The sequence below is a fragment of the Puma concolor genome, chromosome B4 (assembly GCF_028749965.1).
Source record: "Puma concolor isolate L17-30 chromosome B4, mPumCon1.1.hap2, whole genome shotgun sequence".
NCBI lineage: Eukaryota > Metazoa > Chordata > Mammalia > Carnivora > Felidae > Puma > Puma concolor.
In genome coordinates, this window is record NC_141673.1 from 59645964 (window position 1) to 59666243 (window position 20280).

Sequence of the window (20280 nt, forward strand, 5' to 3'; positions counted from 1 at the left end):
CTGTTACATTTGGAAAAACTAACGTTAGCTCTAGTTTATACTACTAGAACTTTCTTAAAGTCATGGGCGAAGCCATGCAGGAGGCAGCCCAAGGGAAGCCTGGGTTCCTCAATTAGAGAGAGAGTGTGATAGGTGAGATAGGGCAGATAGGGAATGACTGCAGGAGGGAAAAACAAAAACAAAAGTCACTCTATCTGGTTTCAAACCAAATAAATCCTCCAGCCCTAACCAACGCAAAGGAGAACTGCCTTTCCACAAAACACACCAGAATATGGTTTTGATATTTTTCCTCCCACAGTTACCCCTGATGTTCACGCTAATCCAAAACTGTAAAGTGACGGTAGAGTGTGCAACTTTTGATCTCGGGGTTGTAAGATCGAACCCCCACATTGGGAGTAGAGATTACTTAAAAAACAAAAAAAATTAAAAATCTTAAAAAAAAAAAAAAAAGGTGACAGTTTGTGATACAGCCAACCTTAGACAACTCCCAGTACTGTATCATAATGCTTCCACATAAAATGCTTCCTTTAGGGATGGTGTCATTTCCTGGGATAATCTGAGTCAACAGTTAATTTTGGGAAGAGCTGCATTGATGGAGAAAGCCTTGTAGTCAGAGATTTGAGTCCGATTCTTAGCTCTGGTATTAGATAACAACTGGGTTGCCTTATTCAAAGAAGCCCTATTTCCGAGTCTTAGTTTCCTCATCTTCAAAATGGGACTAATAATAACTACTTTGTAGGTCTCTGGTAAGAGGGAGAGATGGACTATATAAAATAGCTGGCACACCACAAGCATTAGATGATACCTAATATTTACATGAGTTTCTACTCAATATAGATACTATGTTAGGCACTGTGAAGATACAGACGAGTGTTTTCCTAATTGCAAATTATAAAATTCCTGAATGTGTTTAGCTTTCAAAATTCGTCTCCTAGGGGCGCCTGGTCGGCTCAGTCTGTGGAGCGTGTGAATCTTGATCTTGGGGCTTTAAGTTCGAGCTCCATGTTGAATGCAGGGATTACTCAAAAATAAAATCTTTAGAAAAAAAAAACCCACTACTTTTCTATATCACTTCTTTTACGTGAGGAATACAGGGTGTGGTAGTTCAAATAACTAAAATTTTGGGAGCACTTAACGGCTTATAAAATGTATAAAGGCTCTATCGAGAACAGGCAAGCCCTATACAGCCACCAAATAATTGGTAGAGATAGCACGTGAACGTAGGCAATCTAATAACCACCAGGGTGACCTTTTCACCACCTCAGGAACTCCCTAAAGTGCGCAGGGGCTGTTTCTGGTCAGGGTATTTTCCGGCCATCTGACTCCTCACTCACCAATACCGCGTGCTGGAGACCACGCGTTCATTGGACCTCCGTGCCGGTCTACGCGGCGGGTTACCGTGGCCGGTTCCGGCCTTGGAATGTTGAAGGTCACTAGGTGGCCTCTTGAAAAGGGCTCACTCTTATCTGAGTGCAGAGAGGTACCGCTCTCCTCTCTCTCCGAGAATTCCATGGTTCTGAAGCCGCCACGTCCTCCGGGAGCTTCGCAAATCGCCAAGCCTCGGCTTTCCCGCCCTCAACGTCTGTACGCAAGGCTGCCGCAGGGTTTCAAGGCACTAAAGAATCCGCAAGGCTTTTGCGGACGACCCACTGCCTTGCTCTCAATTGGGTAACTTCATCTTTTCTCCGCCCCCAAGGTCTTTGCTTCCCCAATGATTGGACCTGGGCATTGTCCATCCCAACTTCGGGCACGGCTCTCTGGTTCCACCCGCTAAATATCCTCCGCAGCTTTCTCTCCTTGGATACCTTGCACTCCTCGCCCATCCCCTCTCTAGGTGGGGATTGAGTGCACCTGGCAGGGGCCGGAGACATTTAGAGACCCGGAGACATTTAGGGCCCCTCCTCCTGCTCCAACCCCACCCACTGGGCCCCTCCTCCCCTCCACAGCTGGGGCGCCGCACTCCAACATAGAGCTCCTTCCACCTCTCGGCGTTCGCGATTCCTCCGCCCCTCCCTCCAGCCACGGCTCAGACTCCTAGGTCGCTCGGGCAGAGCTGGCGGCGCGCTGGGGGGATGCGCTCTATGAGGGCTCTGCAGAATGCGCTGAGCGGGGCCGGCAGTCACTGCTGGCTGGGAGGCTGGGGTCACCTGAGCCGGAGCCCTCTTCTTGGCGGGGGCGTCCGGCACCACCTCAGTGAGGCCGCGGCGCTGGGCAGAGAGACGCCGCACAGCCACCAGCCGCAGCACCGGGATCAGTAAGGCTTGCGGGACAGGGGCAGGGGAACAGGCTCGCTCCCACTCCCACTGTCGTTGTCGCCAGCTCGGAGTACCCTTACCCCGAGAGCGCACCTCATCTCCCCTTCTCTTCTCGCTCACTAGCCTGCGATGCCTTTTCTTTTAGATCTGGGGTTTTGGGTCCGCCGCGCTCGGGCGGTAACATGCCGTCCGCCCGGGAGGGCGTTTGGGCAGGTCGGTCCTCGGGATGGTGCCTGTCCAAGGTGCGTACTTAACTGGGAACGCAGACAAGCGCGGCGTGTTGGTTGGTGCACGTGTCTGAGTGCAGGGCCGTGTGCGCACCGCGCATCCTCACCTTCCCTCTCCTAGGTCCTCCGATGTATTTTAGGGGATGAGTGGGTATGGAACAGCCTCCTCCTCGAGTCTTGGTGTACTTGTGTCTGTCCATCTGTATGGTGTGTCTGTGTTTTGGCATGTCCTCGGCGTGTAATGTGTGATGCGCGTGTATTAGTGCGCAGGTACGTGGTGTGTCCTTTGCATATGTGTTGGATGTGTGCGTTATCGGGGCTCCTAATCTGTAGAATGAGGGTGGTTTTCCAGTTGGTTGTTAAATGAGGAAAATCGTTATAATTGGGTAAAAAATTATAAGGCTCAGATTTCCCAAACCAGAACCAGTCAGCCGTTATTTGTGCTGCTCAGGCTCCCTGATTTGAAGGGTTCTCATCCCTTGGGCTATTTATTATTCTGCCCCAGAGGCTGCACCTCTCTCCTCCACCCAGGAAAACTTGGTGGCTGAGCCTCTTTTCTCCGAGACACAGACGGAGCTGAGCAGGGAATTTTGTCCTTTCCAGCAGGCAACATAGACACTGTCCAAGTAGTCCCTGCACTATCATACCAGGAAGAGAAAATGGACCATCTCTCCTGTCATTGACATGTACTGATGACATTCAGAAAGACATGCATATCATAATTAAAGTAGCCAGATAGACACAGCACTGCCTCACCACCACTGGAGCCCCTGTCCTGACAGGTAACAGACCAGTAAGGTATGATTTATTTATCATTAATTATTAGGCTGTCCTTTTCCATCAGCTGCTTCTCAAGGAAACATGGAACATTTAAATTTTAAAGAATAAGCCCTCTCTCTGTCTCATTCTACTCTCCATTCCAACTTTCCCCAAATAATCACCATGGGAGAAATGGTGGGATAGAGCAAAGCCTTAATCTCCCTCACCTTTAAACCTCCTGGGAAGCAAGTAGTATCCCTGGTTCCTTCTACACATACTTCCTTACCCAGTGGTGTCTGGTGATGGAAGTGTTTTGGGAAACCTTGATCCTCCTGCCTATGGCTGCCTTTGCTCCCAGGGAATTCTTAGTAGGAGCTTGATCTGGTTCTCCCTTGAGCAAAAGGAATTGAGAGCACTGGAGGGGGATTGGGTCTGGAGTGTGACACCATGATGGGGAGGGTTTCTTGTGTTTGGGGGGTGGGGGAGAAGGAAGGCAGAAAAGAGAAAATGCCCTGGTATTCAGGTTCTTGTTTGTTTTTTTAATATTTAGCTTTGTTATTCCTGATTATAAAAGAAAAATAAGATAGAGAGTATCAAGAAGAAAATAAAGATCCCAAATTAGAGGTAACCATTAATATTGTGGTGTATATCCATACATACCCTATATATGTATATATAAAATTTTAACAAAAATAGAATTACAGTCTTCATATTCCTTGGTAACCTTTTTCATTTATAAACAGCTTTTAATACCATTGAATGTGTGTGTGTGATATTATTGTCATTTTAGTGGCTGCTATTTAGCCATTTTAAGATTCCATTGTGTGAGGTATCATAATTTATTTAACTAGTCTTCAATCTGGTTACTACATATTCTTGTGGACCGGTTCAATTATTTCTTAGAGTAAATTCCTAGGAAATTTTGCTCCCCAGGGACACCTGTCATCGCTATCTTGTATAACCTTCTAAAGATATTGTATGCATATATCAGCAAATACATGTTGATATTTTTTTCCTTTCTTTTTTATGAAAATGGTATCATGGTATACACATTGTTCTGCACCTTGCTTTTTTGCCCCTCAACATTATATCATAGATCAATCCTTATCTGGGCCAAAGGGTTTGCAATTTTCTTAAGGCTTGTTATACTTCAGTGGTATGGCATTATTTCCTGTCTTCCCTCAGCTTCCAGGCACAGAGACTTGCCCTCTAAATGTTCCTACGTAATTTCCTTCTTGCGTTATTCCTCATATAGCTTTTTCCTCCTCCCTTCTTCTATCACCAGATGGACTCTGTCCTCCTTATAGGCACTAGCCTCATTGTGACAGTTGGATTTCCTCAGAAACAAGAAAACACCCCTCTCCTGGTATTCTTTCTGACCCCTGACCCTAAACACACACACGCCTGGTCTATGCCAAGCTTCTTGAGAGACTTTTAATTTTTTAATGCCTTGTTTCAATAGATAATATGTCCATATTCAATAAATAATATATACATATTCATATGGCTCAAAATATGCAAAAAGATATATAGTGGGAAGTATCCCTCCCACTCCTTTTGCCCAGCACTTGCTTCATCACCCTAGAGGAAGGTAAATCAGGCTTACAGGTTTCTTTTTATTTTTTAACAGGTTTCATATATATCCTTCCAGAAATATTTTGTGCTTGTAAAGGCAAACATATTTTTTCCTTTTAAACATAAATAGTACCATACTATGAACGCTGTTTTACAGATGGCTTATTTTAGTTAATATGACATGTTAGGGATCATTCCATATCAGTACTTAAAGAATTCTCTCATCTCTTCTTTTTTATACTGCATAATATTCCATTACATGAATGTACCATAATTTAAGCAGTTCCCTGTTGATGCACATTTACATTGTTTCTAGTACTACTAACAATGCAATAAATGGGAATATGTTATTTTGTAGGTATGTAAGTACACTTACGAGATAAATACCTGGAAGTCAAATTGTTGGATCAAAGATATTAAAGGGTCTTAATCTCAAATAGCTGTCATATTTGGAATGATCTGATAAAATAATTTCTCTAAATCTGTTAACATATTAATAGAACTCTTGAAGACCAAGAAGTTTTTAATACCTGGAATGTTAAGCATTATAAGCCAGCAAGAGAGATATTTTGGGCAATAGGGACCTTCCTAGAAACGTAACTTGGTAATTCTTTATTGAAGACCCACTGTGTGCTAGGGACTTCGCTCAATGTTAGGAAGACATAGGTATCCAAAACACAAAGACCTGGAGGGAGGGGATGATGGTAGGATGCGCAAAATGGGTAAGGGGGGGGGGTAGGAGATTTTTTTTTTTAAAGGTGTTTTCTAATTTCAAATCAGAAAAATTGGAATTAGAAATTTTTACACCTTGGGGCACCTGGTTGGCTCAGTCAGTGGGGCATGCACCTCTTGATCTTGAGGTTGTGAGTTCGAGCCCCACATTGGGTGTAGAGATTACTTAAAATATTTTTTAAAAATTTTACGTCATTTTATTTTTATTTTATTTATTTATTTATTTATTTATTTATTTATTTATTTATTTTATTATTTTTTTTGAGAAAGAGAGTGCATGAGGGTGGGGCAAAGGCAGAGAGAAGGGGAGAGAGGATCTGAAGCAGGCTCCTCACTGACAGCAGAGAGACCCACGTGGGGCTCAAACTCATGAACTGTGAGATCATGACCTGAGCCAAAGTTGGACACTTAACCAGTGAGCCACCCAGGTACCCCTACATCTTTTTATTTTGAATTTAATCTGTAATCCAAAATATTATCGTACCTGTTTATGATTTTGCAATGTACTTCTTTTTTTTTTTTTTTTTAATAGGCTCCATGCTGGGCGTAGAGCCCAACATGGGGCTTGAACTCGTAACCCTGAGATAAAGACCTGAGCTAAGATCAAGAGTCGGATGCTTAACCAACTGAGCCACCCAGGCACTCCTGTACTTCTAATTTAATAAAAATAAAGAATGTTGATGCTAAACACACACACACACACACACACACACACACACACACACACACACACACACCTAACAGTGGAGCAAGGGAGTCTTCTGTCAGTAAGATGGTGTGTTGTGTCATACCAGCAGCATAAACAATATTGGGAGGTTTGAGGAAGCCTTTATAGAATTAGTAACATTTGATCTGGACCTTGAAGGATGAGCAGGACTTTTTCAAGTGAAGGGAGAAAAAGGTAATTCCATGCAGAAGGTGCAGCATAAGCAAAGGCCAGGAAGCCTAACCATGTCTGATCCACAAGGACCTACCTGTTATCTGGCGTAACTGAAGTGTTGGGACATGGTGGAGAATAGAAAAAGAATGTTGGTAGGTTTTAAGAGCCTTGAATGCCATACCAAGAAATAACTTATGTGTAGGCAGTGGAAAGCTATCAAAGGTTTTTGAGTAGAGAAATGATATTTGACTTTTAGAAAGTTAACTGGCACATTGTGGAAGATGGGTTGGAAGTCAAGGGAGGGTGGTAGCAGTTAGGGAACAGACAATATGGAGCTGATGATGAAGCATGGTTTACTGAGCATTTACTTTATAAAAGACCATTTTCCACTAAATGTTTTGTTAATTAAGCCTACTTCATCCATGTAAAGCACACATTACTACCCTTATTTTACAGATGAGGAAGAATGTTCAGCATTATTAAATAACCTGATTTCCTATCTATATTAAGGTCACACAGCTATTAAGGGGCAAACTCTTGTTCTTTATACTGTGCTGTGCTGGCACAAAGGAAGAAAACAGGGTGGATTTGAGAGACATAGTGTGGGTTACCAACTGAACATGGATATAAGGTATGGGAATTATCCAAATGATTCCACATTTCTGGGTTGGCACCTGGGTGAGTGATACGGCTATTAACCCAAATGGGAAGCACAGAAGAGGAGCAGAGGGAGGGAGGGGAAATGACATTTGGACACTTGGACATTTTGAGTTTGGCAGTGCCCTATGGGACATCTAGAAATGGAAATGTCTAGAAAGCAGCTAGAAATAAAGGTCTGAAGGTTAGGAACAAAAGAAAGCTAGACAGTAAGATTTGACTTCTCAGGACAGATGTGAAAGTTGGAATTATAGGGCTAGATCAGCTGGTTCAGGGAGGAGGCATAGAGTGAGGATACCTATCTACTTATAAGGCCATGTTCTAGGAGGAGAAGCAGGGAGCAGTTCTCACGTTCCTATCCTCCTCCCCTATCTCTGCCCCCAAACAGTGATTCATCAGAGAGTGGCATGCTGTCGCGCCTGGGTGATCTGCTCTTCTACACTATTGCTGAGGGACAGGAACGAATCCCTATCCACAAGTTCACTACTGTAAGTTCCTCTCTACCTGCTCAGAACACTGAATCTTCAGGATCTCTGGGAAGTGGGGGGATGGCTAATGGGCCATGGTAGCAATATGGTAGTAGATGTCTAGATTCATAAGGCAATCCAGTCTCTGGACCAGGGTAGGAAGATGAAACCCTCTGATTCAGCCATTCTTCTTGGTTTGAGACTTTGACCCCAAGGGTTCAGGAACCAGCTTCCTTGATAAAAAAGGGCAGGAAACCTTTATCAGTCTCCATAGCTGCACAATTCTCTCCTTTCTTAGTCTGCAAACCCATTTGTTCCACCTATTACAGTAGTTGGGATTGAGCTAGTTGTTATCCATTGGGAAAGAATATTAGGATTGCATTGCTGTCCTTGTAGTTGACCTTACCGGGCTTCTTCTTTCCCCTAAAGGCACTGAAGGCCACTGGACTGCAGACATCAGATCCCCGGCTTCGGGACTGCATGAGCCAGATGCGCCGCATGGTTCGAGAGTCCAGCAGTGGTGGCCTCTTGGACCGAGATCTCTTCCAAAAGTGAGGGCCCCAGAAACAAGGGCACCCACTCTCAAAACTGATGTGGACATAGACTATAATAGCAGGGAGGGCTCTTGGGGATTGAATAGTTTGACCCTTCGTTTTATTACTTATTACACAAGTAACATATGAACATGCATATACTCATTATATATAATAAGTTCAAACAATATAGAAATACATGTTCTCCTTTCCCTCTCTCCCCAATCCCAGTCCCCTTTCCCAGAAGTAAACATTGTTAACAGATTAGTGGGTATCTTCTAGATAACGTCCTATGCATTTACATACATACAGGAATATATATAAATATACTTATATGACTTAGGATTCTTAAAATATAAAGGTGGCCCACTATACATATTATATGGGTATTTTTTTCTTATATCCCAAGACACTGCCTTGGGGTATCTTTCCACATCATTACAACAACCCCTCATTTTAGGGGCAAAAGAAACTTAAGACCCAGAAAGATAAAGTGACATGCCAAAGGTTATAGAGCTGTTGGTCCCAAACCTCATGACCACTCACACCTTCTTTATTCCCAACTTCCATGGCTCCAGAGTGAGTCACAGCTGCATCTCTCCAGCCCCCTAACCCAATCGTGTCTGGGATCCAGGTGTGTGAGCAGCAACATTGTGCTCCTGACCCAGGCATTCCGAAAGAAGTTTGTCATTCCTGATTTTGAGGAGTTCACGAGCCATGTGGATCGCATCTTTGAGGATGCCAAAGAGCTCACTGGAGGCAAAGTGAGGGCCAGGGGACTAAGGGAGGGGCAAGGGCTCTGGGCCAGATATACCTTGCTTCTTGGAAATTTCTTGGGGCTGGGAATCCATGGATGAGATATAAGCAGAACCTCTAAAAATGGGGACAAATGCTTTATGTATTTCTATACATGTGATTTCTAGAGCAGGTGAAGGAATCTGAAGTTTCTTAGGGGACAAGTGGCATAAAGGATTCAATTGAACTTTGAAAGAGACCTATAGGGTAATTGAGCCTGAGAACCAAAACCCAGAATTTTCCTCTTTTTACTTTCCGTAGGCTTTACTGCCATCTCTATAGGAATAGAGCTACAGAAAGCTAAGGCCTTCTTGGACTTAAGGCTTGGGTGTCCCTGAGAACAACAGGCAGGAGGGAACCCTATTGCCCTTCAGAAGACAGAATTTTCACCTTTATCCTGACTCTGATTATCTCTGTTCCCCCTCTACATCCATATCTCCATTCTGTCTGTTTTGTCTCCCCACTCATGCCCAGGTGGCGGCCTACATCCCTCAGCTGGCCAAATCCAATCCAGACCTGTGGGGTGTCTCCCTGTGCACTGTGGATGGTCAGCGGTAAGATGCTGGGTGAGAGGAAGGGGAGGCAGAGCACGGGTGCAGAACATAGGCTGATCCCTTTCATGGCACCTATCTGCCCCCAGGCACTCCGTGGGCCACACAAAGATCCCCTTCTGCCTGCAGTCTTGTGTGAAGCCCCTCACCTATGCCATCTCCATAAGCACCCTAGGCACTGACTACGTGCACAAGTTTGTGGGCAAGGAGCCCAGTGGCCTACGTTACAACAAGCTCTCTCTCAATGAGGAAGGTGAGCACTACCAGGGCTCAGGGCAGACTCATAGATGTCCCTCTTCTTATTCCCACCTATCCCTCCAGCCTTGTTTGTTTATTTCTCTGACTTTGCTGATTAGCTCTGTCATTTCATCCTCCCCAGCAAAGAAATTTTTCTTGTCTAGCCTGCAGACAAGTGTGGGCCAGCTGTAAAGGAGGCTTTGCTCAGCAGCTAATAAAACTCTGGGTGGTTTGTATTTCTCCAGGAATCCCCCATAACCCCATGGTCAATGCTGGTGCCATTGTTGTGAGCTCCCTGATCAAGGTCAGTGCCATCCTAGCCATCTGGAAGGTACTGTTCTCTAAACCCCCTTGTTCCTATATCCCACATATCTGCCCAGTTCTCCAGGAGACTGCTGGGCCTTGGTTCCTATGAGGGTCCCCAGGAAGTAGTGAGGGCACAGCAAGGACCCACATATGTCGAAGATGTTAGTAAAAGGAGCTGTACCTCTGCCCCCAACCCTGAGTCTGGAGCCCAGAGCTTCCTGGCCCTTAGAGAAGTGAGCAGGTCTTCAGGTCTTGACCCCTGCCTAGGACCAAGGGCCAAATGCCAGACACAGGGGGAGGACAGCACCGTTGGGTACTGATTGGCCACTTCTGGGTGAGGGACACAGAAAGAAGGGTGAATGGCCAGGCCAGGGCAGCTATTCACGTCACCTGAAACTGTGAGTTGGCCTTGAGCAAGGGTATCAGGCTGGTCTGTCAGCTGTAGGTCTCCCAGGGCTTGAGCAAGAACCTGAGAACAGTGTGGGCCGCAACACTCCAGAGCCAATCACAGCCCCTCCTGGGGAAGGTGGTGTTAGGTACCCTCCCCCCTGGGACTCAGGTGTCAGAGTCCCTATGGTGTTGACACTATAGTTGACATGTACAGGAAGCAATGGAGTGTGGTGGGGGTGGAATGGGAGACCAGACCAGGCTCAGGCTCTCCCCTTGCCCTGGGATAGCTCTGTCTACAGCCCTGTAACTGGCACCTGCCTCATTCCATTCCCATCTAAGTGGGCCTATTGGACCTGACACTCGGCTAAAATCTTCAGCTTTATTTCAGTTATCAATATAATTGATGTAATTGAGTATTAAATGCAACACACCTCCTGATCCCATTCCTGTCACTCCAGTTGGAGATAGCTATGGGAGTCAGGGATAGGGCTAGGGATAGAGTATGGTTCTAGCTTGGGCCTAAGGGATGAGGATGGGGATCAGGAATAGGAATGGGGCTTGGGGACAGGACTGGAATCAGGAGAAGGAAAGTGAGAGTCAGATGAGGGCTGGGATTGAGAATGGAAATGGAAGTGAGGCTCAGGGATGAGTAAAACTCACAGATGGGGTGAGGTTATTTGTACTCATTACTTGATACTAAAATCTAAATGGTTTGGTTTTTAAGATCATTGGATATGATATGCAGGTATACAAAAAGACTCAGTTGTAAAAAAAAAAAAAAAAAAAAAAAGTCACTAGCAAAACCAGTCTAAGACATTAACTCCACTAGGTCCTCCTGGCACTCCTGTCATCCTCCTAGGTTTGGAATGCTGATCTCTCTCTCTCTCTCTCTCTTTGCAGATGGACTGTAACAAAGCAGAGAAGTTTGATTTTGTAAGTTCCCTTGCTACTCAGCTCCTGGCTGCTTTTCTCGATGGCATGTTATCCTTTCCAGGTGTCCCAGTGCGTGGCTGTAACCCCACTTTGATAATGCACCAGCCCATACTAGAAGCTTTATTTCCAGAGGTGTGGAGATCTGTGGCCTCAGAGGGAAAAAGCCTCTTGAGTCCCTGCTATGATAAGGACTGAGGAGTTCAAAAAAGTTAGGCAGGCTAGTATGTGTTTAGTAGAGGTTCTCTCTCATGTGGTGCCTTCCATGCTCCTTTTTCTCTTTTAGGTATTACAGTATCTGAACAAAATGGCTGGGAACGAATACATGGGTTTCAGCAATGCTACGTAAGGCTCTATTCATAGGATTGGATGAATACATTGTGGGGTGTGTTTGTGTGTGCATGTGTGTGATAGAGAAGGTGGGGGTGGTGATAAATCTTAAGAGCAAGAAATCCAGGGGAATTTTGGCCACATAGCTTCCTCAGAGTCCCTTCATTGACATGTTTACTTTGTAAAAAAACTTGTTCCATTTCTTAAGTTTTTATTTATTTTGAGAGGGTGCGTGTGTGTGCAAGCGTGAACAGGAGAGGGGCAGAGAAGAGAGAGAGAATCCAGGCAGGCTCTGCACTGTCAGCACAGAGCCAGATGTGGGGCTTGAATCCATGAATCATGAGATCATGACCTCAGCCAAAATCAAGAGTCTGACACTTAACCAACTGAGCCACCTAGGCATCCCTCCATTTCTACTTAGTACTTAAGAGAGGCAGTATGAAGGCTTATTCTTAAACCCTTTCTTGACAAGTCCCTCAAAGCCAAAATGCTCATCAGTTTTCCCAAACTAGATGACCCATTTTGGGTTTGGTTTGTTTTTTTATGCTTGACAATAAAGTTTTGCCCAGTGTTTCCTCAGGGTCAGAAGTTTCCTCCAGTATTACTGTGAGAATTTATACAGGGGCTGATTTAGTTTGACATATGTGATCTAGTTCTATCTCTCTCAAGGAAGGTATTTTTCCCCTCTCCTTACACCCACCCTCAAACATCAAGTACTAAATTCAGTGTTTGCTTCAGATTCCAGTCAGAGAAGGAAACGGGGGATCGGAATTATGCCATTGGCTACTATCTAAAGGAAAAGAAGGTAATTGGGAGAGGCCGGCATATCAAGTCCCCGGGAATTCTGCAGCTGGTGGAAGGGCAACTGGGGCTGGGGACTTTGCTTGAGATCCTGGCAATGTGACAGGATCTGCTGATGGCCTGAAAAGAAATGCTCTCCCTTCTTCTTTCTTACAGTGCTTTCCTAAGGGGGTGGACATGATGGCTGCCCTTGATCTCTATTTCCAGGTGAGGAAACACTTCTGTTTAGCTCCGGGCCAAAGGAACAGGACAGACTGCCATCCTTGCTCTCACCCACAAGAGGGATGCTCCTTTTCAGTGGTTCTGGTGTCCTTCAGAAACACCAGGGGAACTTTTTGAAAGATCAGGATGCCAAGAACATTGCTCTAGACCCAAGAGCACAGTGTTCACATCCACACTGCACCCTCACCTCTGCCTTGTCTCCATAGCTGTGCTCCGTGGAGGTGACCTGTGAGTCAGGCAGTGTCATGGCAGCCACCCTGGCCAATGGCGGGATCTGCCCCATCACAGGAGAGAGCGTGCTGAGCGCTGAAGCAGTGCGCAACACCCTCAGCCTCATGCACTCCTGCGGCATGTACGACTTCTCAGGCCAGTTTGCCTTCCATGTGAGTGCTGCTGGCCCTGCCATCCATTTGCCACCAGTCCAGAGCCGAGACATGAGGACACGGAGTCTCTCAAAGTTGAGGATGGAAGCTTGTTCCTGCCTGTCATTCAGTAGCTTCCAGCCAGGCAGTTAGGCTGAGAATCCTTAGGGGAGTTTGTCAAACACACCAAATCCCTCAAACACATCAATACATGATGCTGCAGCTTCTAAGCCACTCTTCTGCTGCTCTTCACGTGCCTGGCACTTCTCTAGGTCTCAGTTTAGATGCCACTTCCTCAGAGAGGCTTTTCTGACCATCCTGTCTCCAGTAGGCCCCCCTCCCACTTCATTCTCTATCCCTGCACCCTACTTCATTTCTCCTGTGTTTTCCCACAAGCTGTGGTTATTTTTCTCTGTTGATGATGTATCTCCTACCACCAGAATGAAGTCAAATGATACTGTCCTAGTTCTAGGGCAGCATCAGGCACAGCATAGACACTCAACAAATATTTCCTTACTGAAGCCATTAATTTAAGGGAGAGAGGGCAGGAGATTAGTAAGAAAAGAAGCCAATTAACAAGCCAAAAGGTTGAGACAGATATGGCTTTGCCTATGCAGTCATTTGGGATAGACTAACTTATTAATCTGGACTTGGGGGCACCTCTAGCTTATCCTCGGTTTCAACTTTGTCCCCAAGGTGGGCCTGCCAGCCAAGTCAGCTGTGTCAGGAGCCATCCTCCTAGTAGTACCTAATGTCATGGGAATGATGTGTCTGTCACCTCCACTGGACAAGCTAGGGAACAGCCACAGGGGCATCAGCTTCTGCCAGGTGAGTAACTTTGCATGTAGGACTTCATGTTTTTGAATGAGTAAATGAAACAATTTTGAGCTTCTACGAAGTGCAGGGAGTAAGTAAACAATCTCTTTGGCTTATGATTCTAGAAGTTGGTGTCTCTCTTCAATTTCCACAACTACGACAACCTGAGGCACTGTGCTCGGAAGTTAGACCCACGGCGTGAAGGGGGAGAAGTTCGGGTAAGGAAAACCCAAGGTGGCTTATAAGAATATTTCAGAATATAACATTCCATAATGCTTTAGCAATACCCTTGGCTAAGCATCTTTGTAGAAGGGTCACAGGGTAGAGCTGGGCATGGGTGAGCTCAAAGTCACAGTTAATCTAAGGTGGGTATAATTTGTTTTCCAGAACAAGACTGTGGTGAACCTATTATTTGCTGCCTATAGTGGAGATGTCTCAGCTCTTCGAAGGTACTAAATAAACACACTAAAATACTCCTGGTCAGAGATCTCATTAGGAGTCAACACAGCAAAATAGTTAAGTGCTTCAGCTTTAGGGCCAGATAAAATAGCACAGATTGCATTTAAATGAGATTATTTTAGGGGCCCCTGGGTGGCTTAGTCGGTTAAGTATCCGACTTCCATTCAGGTCATGATCTTGCGGTTTGTGAATTCAAGCCCCGCATCAGGCCCTGTGCTGACAGCTTGGAGCCTGGAGCCTGCTTCAGATTGTGTCTCCCTCTCTCTGCCCCTCCCCCGTTTATGCTCTGTCTCTCTCAAAAATAAAAACACTAAAGAAAAAAAATTTTTAAGGAGATTATTTTAAGTACAGTGACTGCCATGTGATAAGAATTTAATTAACAGTAGTCACTGTTAGGATTAACCTGGGTGTTAAGAGCAGAATCCTTGGAAGTAATTAAGGACCTTGCCTCAAGTAGATCACCAACATCAGCAAACATGTAGGTAGTGATGTTTCTGGAAGCATCACACCCGTCTGATTCAGGAGTAACAGTCTCATCTGGGTATAGAACATGATTACTCAGAGTCTACAGATCTTACCATAAGCTCTGTTTTACTTTTTCTGGAATCCATCTATCTGACCCCACTTCAGAAAAGACACTAGTGATTCTAGGCTGATCTGGGTAACTCTAGCTATTTTCCACCACCCTCAGGTTTGCCTTGTCAGCCATGGACATGGAACAGAAAGATTATGACTCCCGCACAGCCCTGCATGTTGCTGCAGCTGAAGGTATCTAAAGGTTAAATAAAAGGGGAAGACCCTTTCTTTTTTTATATTTTATTTATTTATTTTTTTAAAGTAAACTACTCCCGGGGCGCCTGGGTGGCGCAGTCGGTTAAGCGTCCGACTTCAGCCAGGTCACGATCTCGCGGTCTGTGAGTTCGAGCCCCGCGTCAGGCTCTGGGCTGATGGCTCAGAGCCTGGAGCCTGTTTCCGATTCTGTGTCTCGCTCTCTCTCTGCCCCTCCCCCGTTCATGCTCTGTCTCTCTCTGTCCCAAAAATAAATAAACGTTGAAAAAAAAAATTTTTTTTTAAAAAAATAAACTACTCCCAACATGGGGCTCAAACTCACAACCTTGAGATCAAGGGTTGCATACTCTACTGACTGAGCCAGCTAGGCACCCCCTAAGAGCCTTTCTTTTCTAACAAGAGTAATCCCTATCGCATATGCCCTTAAGGTTACAAGGGAAGGAACTGGTTTTGTCCAGATGCCCTGCAGTTTGCAGGCCAACTATTATTGGGTGCTTCAGGGAGCAAAATGGGAAGAGACCTTTCCCATTTTGGTTCAGACTCCAGCTGCCAAAAGTCTATACTAATGTTAACACCAAAAGGTTCAGGATCTGTGCCATCTCATTTTCCTTCTGCCCATATTCCTAGGACACATCGAAGTTGTTAAATTCCTGATTGAGGCTTGCAAAGTGAATCCTTTTGTTAAGGACAGGTGAGTAGGATTAAGGTAAAAGGAGGGCTGAGCAGCAGCTTTTCTCCCACTGCCCTCCAGCCACCACAGTCACTATTTAACCATAGCGTTCTCAATGTCTTCTTTGCCTGATCATGGGCTTTGTTCCTTTCAGGTGGGGCAACATTCCCCTGGATGATGCTGTGCAGTTCAACCACCTGGAGGTGGTGAAACTGCTTCAGGATTACCAGGACTCCTATACACCATCTGAGACTCAGGCCGAAGCAGCGGCCGAGGCCCTGTCCAAGGAGAACTTAGAGAGCATGGTGTGAGCATGGGGTGCACATACAGTACCTGCTCAAGAAATAGCATGACGGGCCACACACTTAACCCATAACCACCAAACATGCTATGGAGAGCCGCACTGCTTCAGTGGGGACCAAGACTTAGGCTACTGCTTTCTGTGAGAGTGAAAATACCCCATTCCCTTGGCAGACAGAGTATAGAGAAGTGCCTTGGTGGACCCATGCAGTAGAGCAATCCATGGAGACTCTGACTTTCTTCGAGGTACAGCCTAATGGTTTAGCCCACTCAAAATCATCCCAGGTCTTCACCCAGGTCCCCTCTCCCTTTCTTTAAAAAGCATCATGAGAGAGACAGAGATGCTCTGTTAAAGGGGCCCTAGCCACCATGTACAGGTATGTATCCACAAAGGAAGTGGGACAGCTATGCACCAGACTTTAATAGTCTGGAGAGGTCTGCCCTCCTTAGCCAGGAAGTACTGCTGCTACTGCTAATTTTTTAGACAGAGAAAGTATTTTGTGCTCAAATAAACTTTAATTACACAAATTATAATTGTTAAGCCCAGTCCTTCTCTCTCTCCCACAGGGGCATCCAGCTGCATCACCATCATAAAGGTAGAATAAGAGGGAACCACAAGGTCAGACAGAGCCCAAACAATACATATTTCACGTACATACTCATCCCACCACGTTTTCGTCAACCCTAAATACTACTTTAGGTTAACTGTATCCTAGAGTTGCTAGGATACAGCAACTGCTGGAGGGGGTGGGGGGGAGAGTGGGTGGTAATAGTGAGGGCATGGGTCTGAGCAGGCTCAAAAAGGGATTGTGCAAGACCTCAGGCCTCCCACCTCCCTCTGGAAGTTCCAACTGTGGCACAAGTATCTGGTCTCCTTTGATCATGGTTGTAACTGGCCCAATGATTATAATGGATTGACCAGATGTCAGGCATGTGCAGATTAAGGCAGATGGACTCTGGGTGGTGATAGCTGCAGCAGTGTGGGGCTGAGAGTCTGGCACTGAGGTACTAGGAAAGAAGGGCTCTGTTTCATTCAGAGACAGTAAAGAACTTCCTGGGGAGCCAGAATCGACTCTGCATGTGCTACAGGGAAAGGGCCAAGTCATTGTACCACTCCTCCAGCCAGAGGTAGAAAGGATTTACTCTGGAGAGATTCTGTAGAGCCCCAAGGTGGGGGGAGGGGGGAATCACATGGGGGCAAAGGGAGGCAGAGGTATCACAGTGATGAATCAATTCAAAGTTGAAAGCTAAGACCCCAGGACTGAATGCAATCTGAGGTCTGGGCACAGGGAGGCAGAGGGACCGAAGGAAGCCAGTCACATTAATTACACGCAGGGTAGCCTAGGAAACTGGCAGTAGATTGGGGGAGGGGAGAGGGTGGCTGTGTGCCTAGTTTTCACAGGGTAGGGGAAAGGAAAAAGACTAAGATATTGCACAGAGGGCCTAACACTGAATTGTGGGAGTTGGAGGTTGCTTAGCGGCAAAATTAAAAGGCTTCAGACAGTTTCACCAGGAGGCTACCCAAGGAAGAGCATGATTGGGCACTCCAATGAAACACATACTAGAGGCCTTTAGGCACTTCAAGCCCTGAGTGGGTCAGCAGCTCTCCATCCCATAGGGCAAAGGCAGGTACCACTGGACCTCGGAAATCTGTCTGTAGTGTGTGGACCACAGCGACCCTGCTCACATCCACCAGGCTCAGCTTTTGGGCCTCATACTCCAGCAACAGCCCCACCTTCTCTGGCTGCCCCATGCCCTCAATAGGGGCTTTTTCGTTGGCCAACATGGTGTGCCACTTGCGCTGGGCATACGTGAACACCCAGGAACGATCGTCAACACCGATGCAGCTATCCCGGGACATATCCACATCTGCCACTCCTATTCGGAATTGGTGGGAGCGCTTCACTGTCACTTCCCAGTAGTGCCTGCCACTGGTGACTGCTGTGTCTGCCAGCACTACGGCCCATTCCCGGAAGCGCTCCACATTCAGGGCCAACTTGGTGGGCTCCAATCCTACTATGCCATACTTGACACCTGTGTCACCTTTGAAGAGCGCCAGGCTGCTGTGGGCGGTTTTTTCTTCCAGTTTGAAACTGATGCCTGTGAGCAAAGCAAAGAGATTAGATGATGACGAGGGCTAAACCCCTAGATCTAGTGATATATACGTATTACGATCTGAAACAGTCATGCGCTCACGAGGAAACAGAAAATGTCACGCGGGCAAGAGTGAGGCGCTTCAATATGGGCTTTCAGACTGGAAAAGCCTCGGGATTAAAAAAAAAAAAAAAAAAAAGCCAGATTGTGTCCCAGGTTTGGACTCTCAAGACCAAAGCAGGTCAGGGAGAGACCCAAGGGGACTCTCGGGAATAACGGAAACCATTTTGGAGATAAAAGAGAGTAAAAGAGATAATCCTACCTCTGCGGGCTTCCGCGACGGCTACCCCCAATCGTTTAGCTCCCCAGCGGCACAAGAACAGCGAACGTGCAAAAGGCAGCGCCATCTTGCGCCAGGGATGAATAGGGCACGCCCTCTGGCCTGGGACCGGGCCATCTGCCAGCCTGCTACTTTCCGACGTGGTGCGCGAAAGGCGGCCGCGCAGTGTGATGACGTAAGGGAGCCTGCGTCCAGCAGGGGAGCCGCCATCTTAGTGAAATGTGTTCTTGGTCCGCATGCGCTTGGTACGGTTTATTTCGGTTTTTTCCCGGCAGTGCTGCTCACGTTTTTACCAAGTGGGACCTTTAGAAAGACGGTGTAGCAAGACGTCAAAAAGTATAGATTTTAGAATTAAACAGTAATCGGATTCAAACCTAGCTCCTCTGTGTGACCTTGGGCAAATCAATCTGATCCTTAAGTGTTCTCATTTGTAAAAAATAACCCTTTAGACCTTGACAAAAATTAAACGAGAGCATAACCTAGAATACAACTTGACAAATACCCACTAGGTTAAGTAGCAGGCTGTTTTATAATAATGTGTAAATACTGTAAACGTTGGTTTTTATATGTTCAGAGTTACTGGAGAAGGACTTTAAATCCCTACCCCATATTTCTTTCCTGATTTGTATATCCCATTTGTATATCCCAACAACCTATTAGAGATTTCTACCTGGATGTAGCCCACTCCCATCCCTCCCGTGACCTCAAACTTAACGTGTCTAAAACTTACTTCGTCTTCTTACACACCATTCCTCCTCCGCGTAGGTTCCCTGACCCTGTGAACTGCAACCCATAACCAACCAGTTGCCCAAGCCAGAAACCTGGAAGCCCTTGGATTTGTCTCCCTCACATATATCTGATGGTCGTTCAATCCCCATCACATTTCTCCCCTGGACTACTTAACTGCATTAGCCGCCTAACGACTCCCACTCTCCCTAGGGCTGCCGAGAAGGGAACATTTAAAGGGGCAGCTACTTATCTCACCCATTAGATTCTTAAGAATGGGAATTAAGAATGGTTTCTTAAGAATTCTTAGGAATGGCGATTAAGCCCTTTGTTCTCTGTGACCTAAGGCCTCGGTTTTACCCTAAACACAGGGTAAGTACTGTTGCTTTTGAATTAGTAAATCAACGAGGATAAAGGGAGAAAGTGTTGCGATCACATTCTTGGAGTGCAATGACTGGTTCATTCTCTCCACCAGGGGTCAGCCTGGTCCAGCCTTCACACATCCTGCCTAATGTGTCTGAGAAGAGTGGTTTATGTTCCTCCTAAGCCTAGGAGCGAAGGCATGGAGGAGAGCATTCCCTCTCCTTCTGAAAAGTCCTGCTCTCTCAGTACTTTGTATTTTGGGGGTAATGAGAAGAAAGTTCCTGAGTTCTGTTTCTGTAGCTTTTCTCCTTTGTTTCCATCCTAGGTGTGAGAGCTGAAGCAATCATTGCAGATTTCTCACACTGTCACTTAGATACACCTCTGTTACTTTATTCCCTGCTGAGGAAATAGCTTCTTGCCTGTCATGTGTTGTATTATTTTACTTTCACAGACTGACCATCTATCTGATAAAAACTCGCCTTCGTCATTGAGATGATTTACCTACCTCGTTGCTAATGTACAAGTAATTAATTCTTAACGTTTCCATGCATAATAATTAAGAAATGATAGGGTTTCACTTGACATATGAAAGGGGAAAAGACATTCAAGGTGTAGGGAACAGCTTCTGCTAAAGCACTGGGTAATGAAACAGAATGAAGTATTTGAGAAGCCACAAGAAGCACAAAATTGCCAGGGCCTCATGCTGCAGAGATA

At 45.9% G+C, this 20280-nt stretch overlaps 2 protein-coding genes across 5 annotated transcripts; one reads left to right on the forward strand and one right to left on the reverse strand.

Moving 5' to 3' along the window:
* Nucleotides 1–1765: 1765 nt before the first annotated feature.
* On the forward strand, nucleotides 1766–16571 carry GLS2 (glutaminase 2). Of its 4 annotated transcripts, XM_086713064.1 has the most exons (19): nucleotides 2122–2254; nucleotides 2401–2497; nucleotides 7474–7573; nucleotides 7982–8103; nucleotides 8720–8849; nucleotides 9355–9434; nucleotides 9521–9684; nucleotides 9914–9972; nucleotides 11265–11297; nucleotides 11581–11639; nucleotides 12363–12429; nucleotides 12582–12632; nucleotides 12854–13030; nucleotides 13706–13837; nucleotides 13951–14043; nucleotides 14213–14274; nucleotides 14976–15052; nucleotides 15701–15764; nucleotides 15898–16571. In XM_086713064.1, exons 3-19 carry the CDS (start codon nucleotides 7493–7495, stop codon nucleotides 16052–16054), a joined length of 1608 nt encoding a protein of 535 aa, XP_086569190.1. In that variant the 5' UTR covers nucleotides 2122–2254; nucleotides 2401–2497; nucleotides 7474–7492; the 3' UTR covers nucleotides 16055–16571. The 4 variants fall into 4 exon arrangements, with proteins under 4 accessions (XP_025782465.1, XP_086569189.1, XP_086569190.1 ...); XM_025926680.2 differs by lacking the exon at nucleotides 2401–2497 and having other exon boundaries at nucleotides 1766–2254; XM_086713062.1 differs by lacking the exon at nucleotides 2122–2254 and having other exon boundaries at nucleotides 2271–2497.
* SPRYD4 (SPRY domain containing 4) lies at nucleotides 16540–19412 on the reverse strand. The gene is made up of 3 exons (XM_025927001.2): nucleotides 19208–19412; nucleotides 18460–18780; nucleotides 16540–18143 (listed from the first exon to the last, which is right to left on the reverse strand). The coding sequence occupies exons 2-3, from the start codon at nucleotides 18542–18544 to the stop codon at nucleotides 17605–17607; spliced, it is 624 nt and encodes a 207-aa protein (XP_025782786.1). The 5' UTR covers nucleotides 18545–18780; nucleotides 19208–19412; the 3' UTR covers nucleotides 16540–17604.
* Nucleotides 19413–20280: the final 868 nt, after the last annotated feature.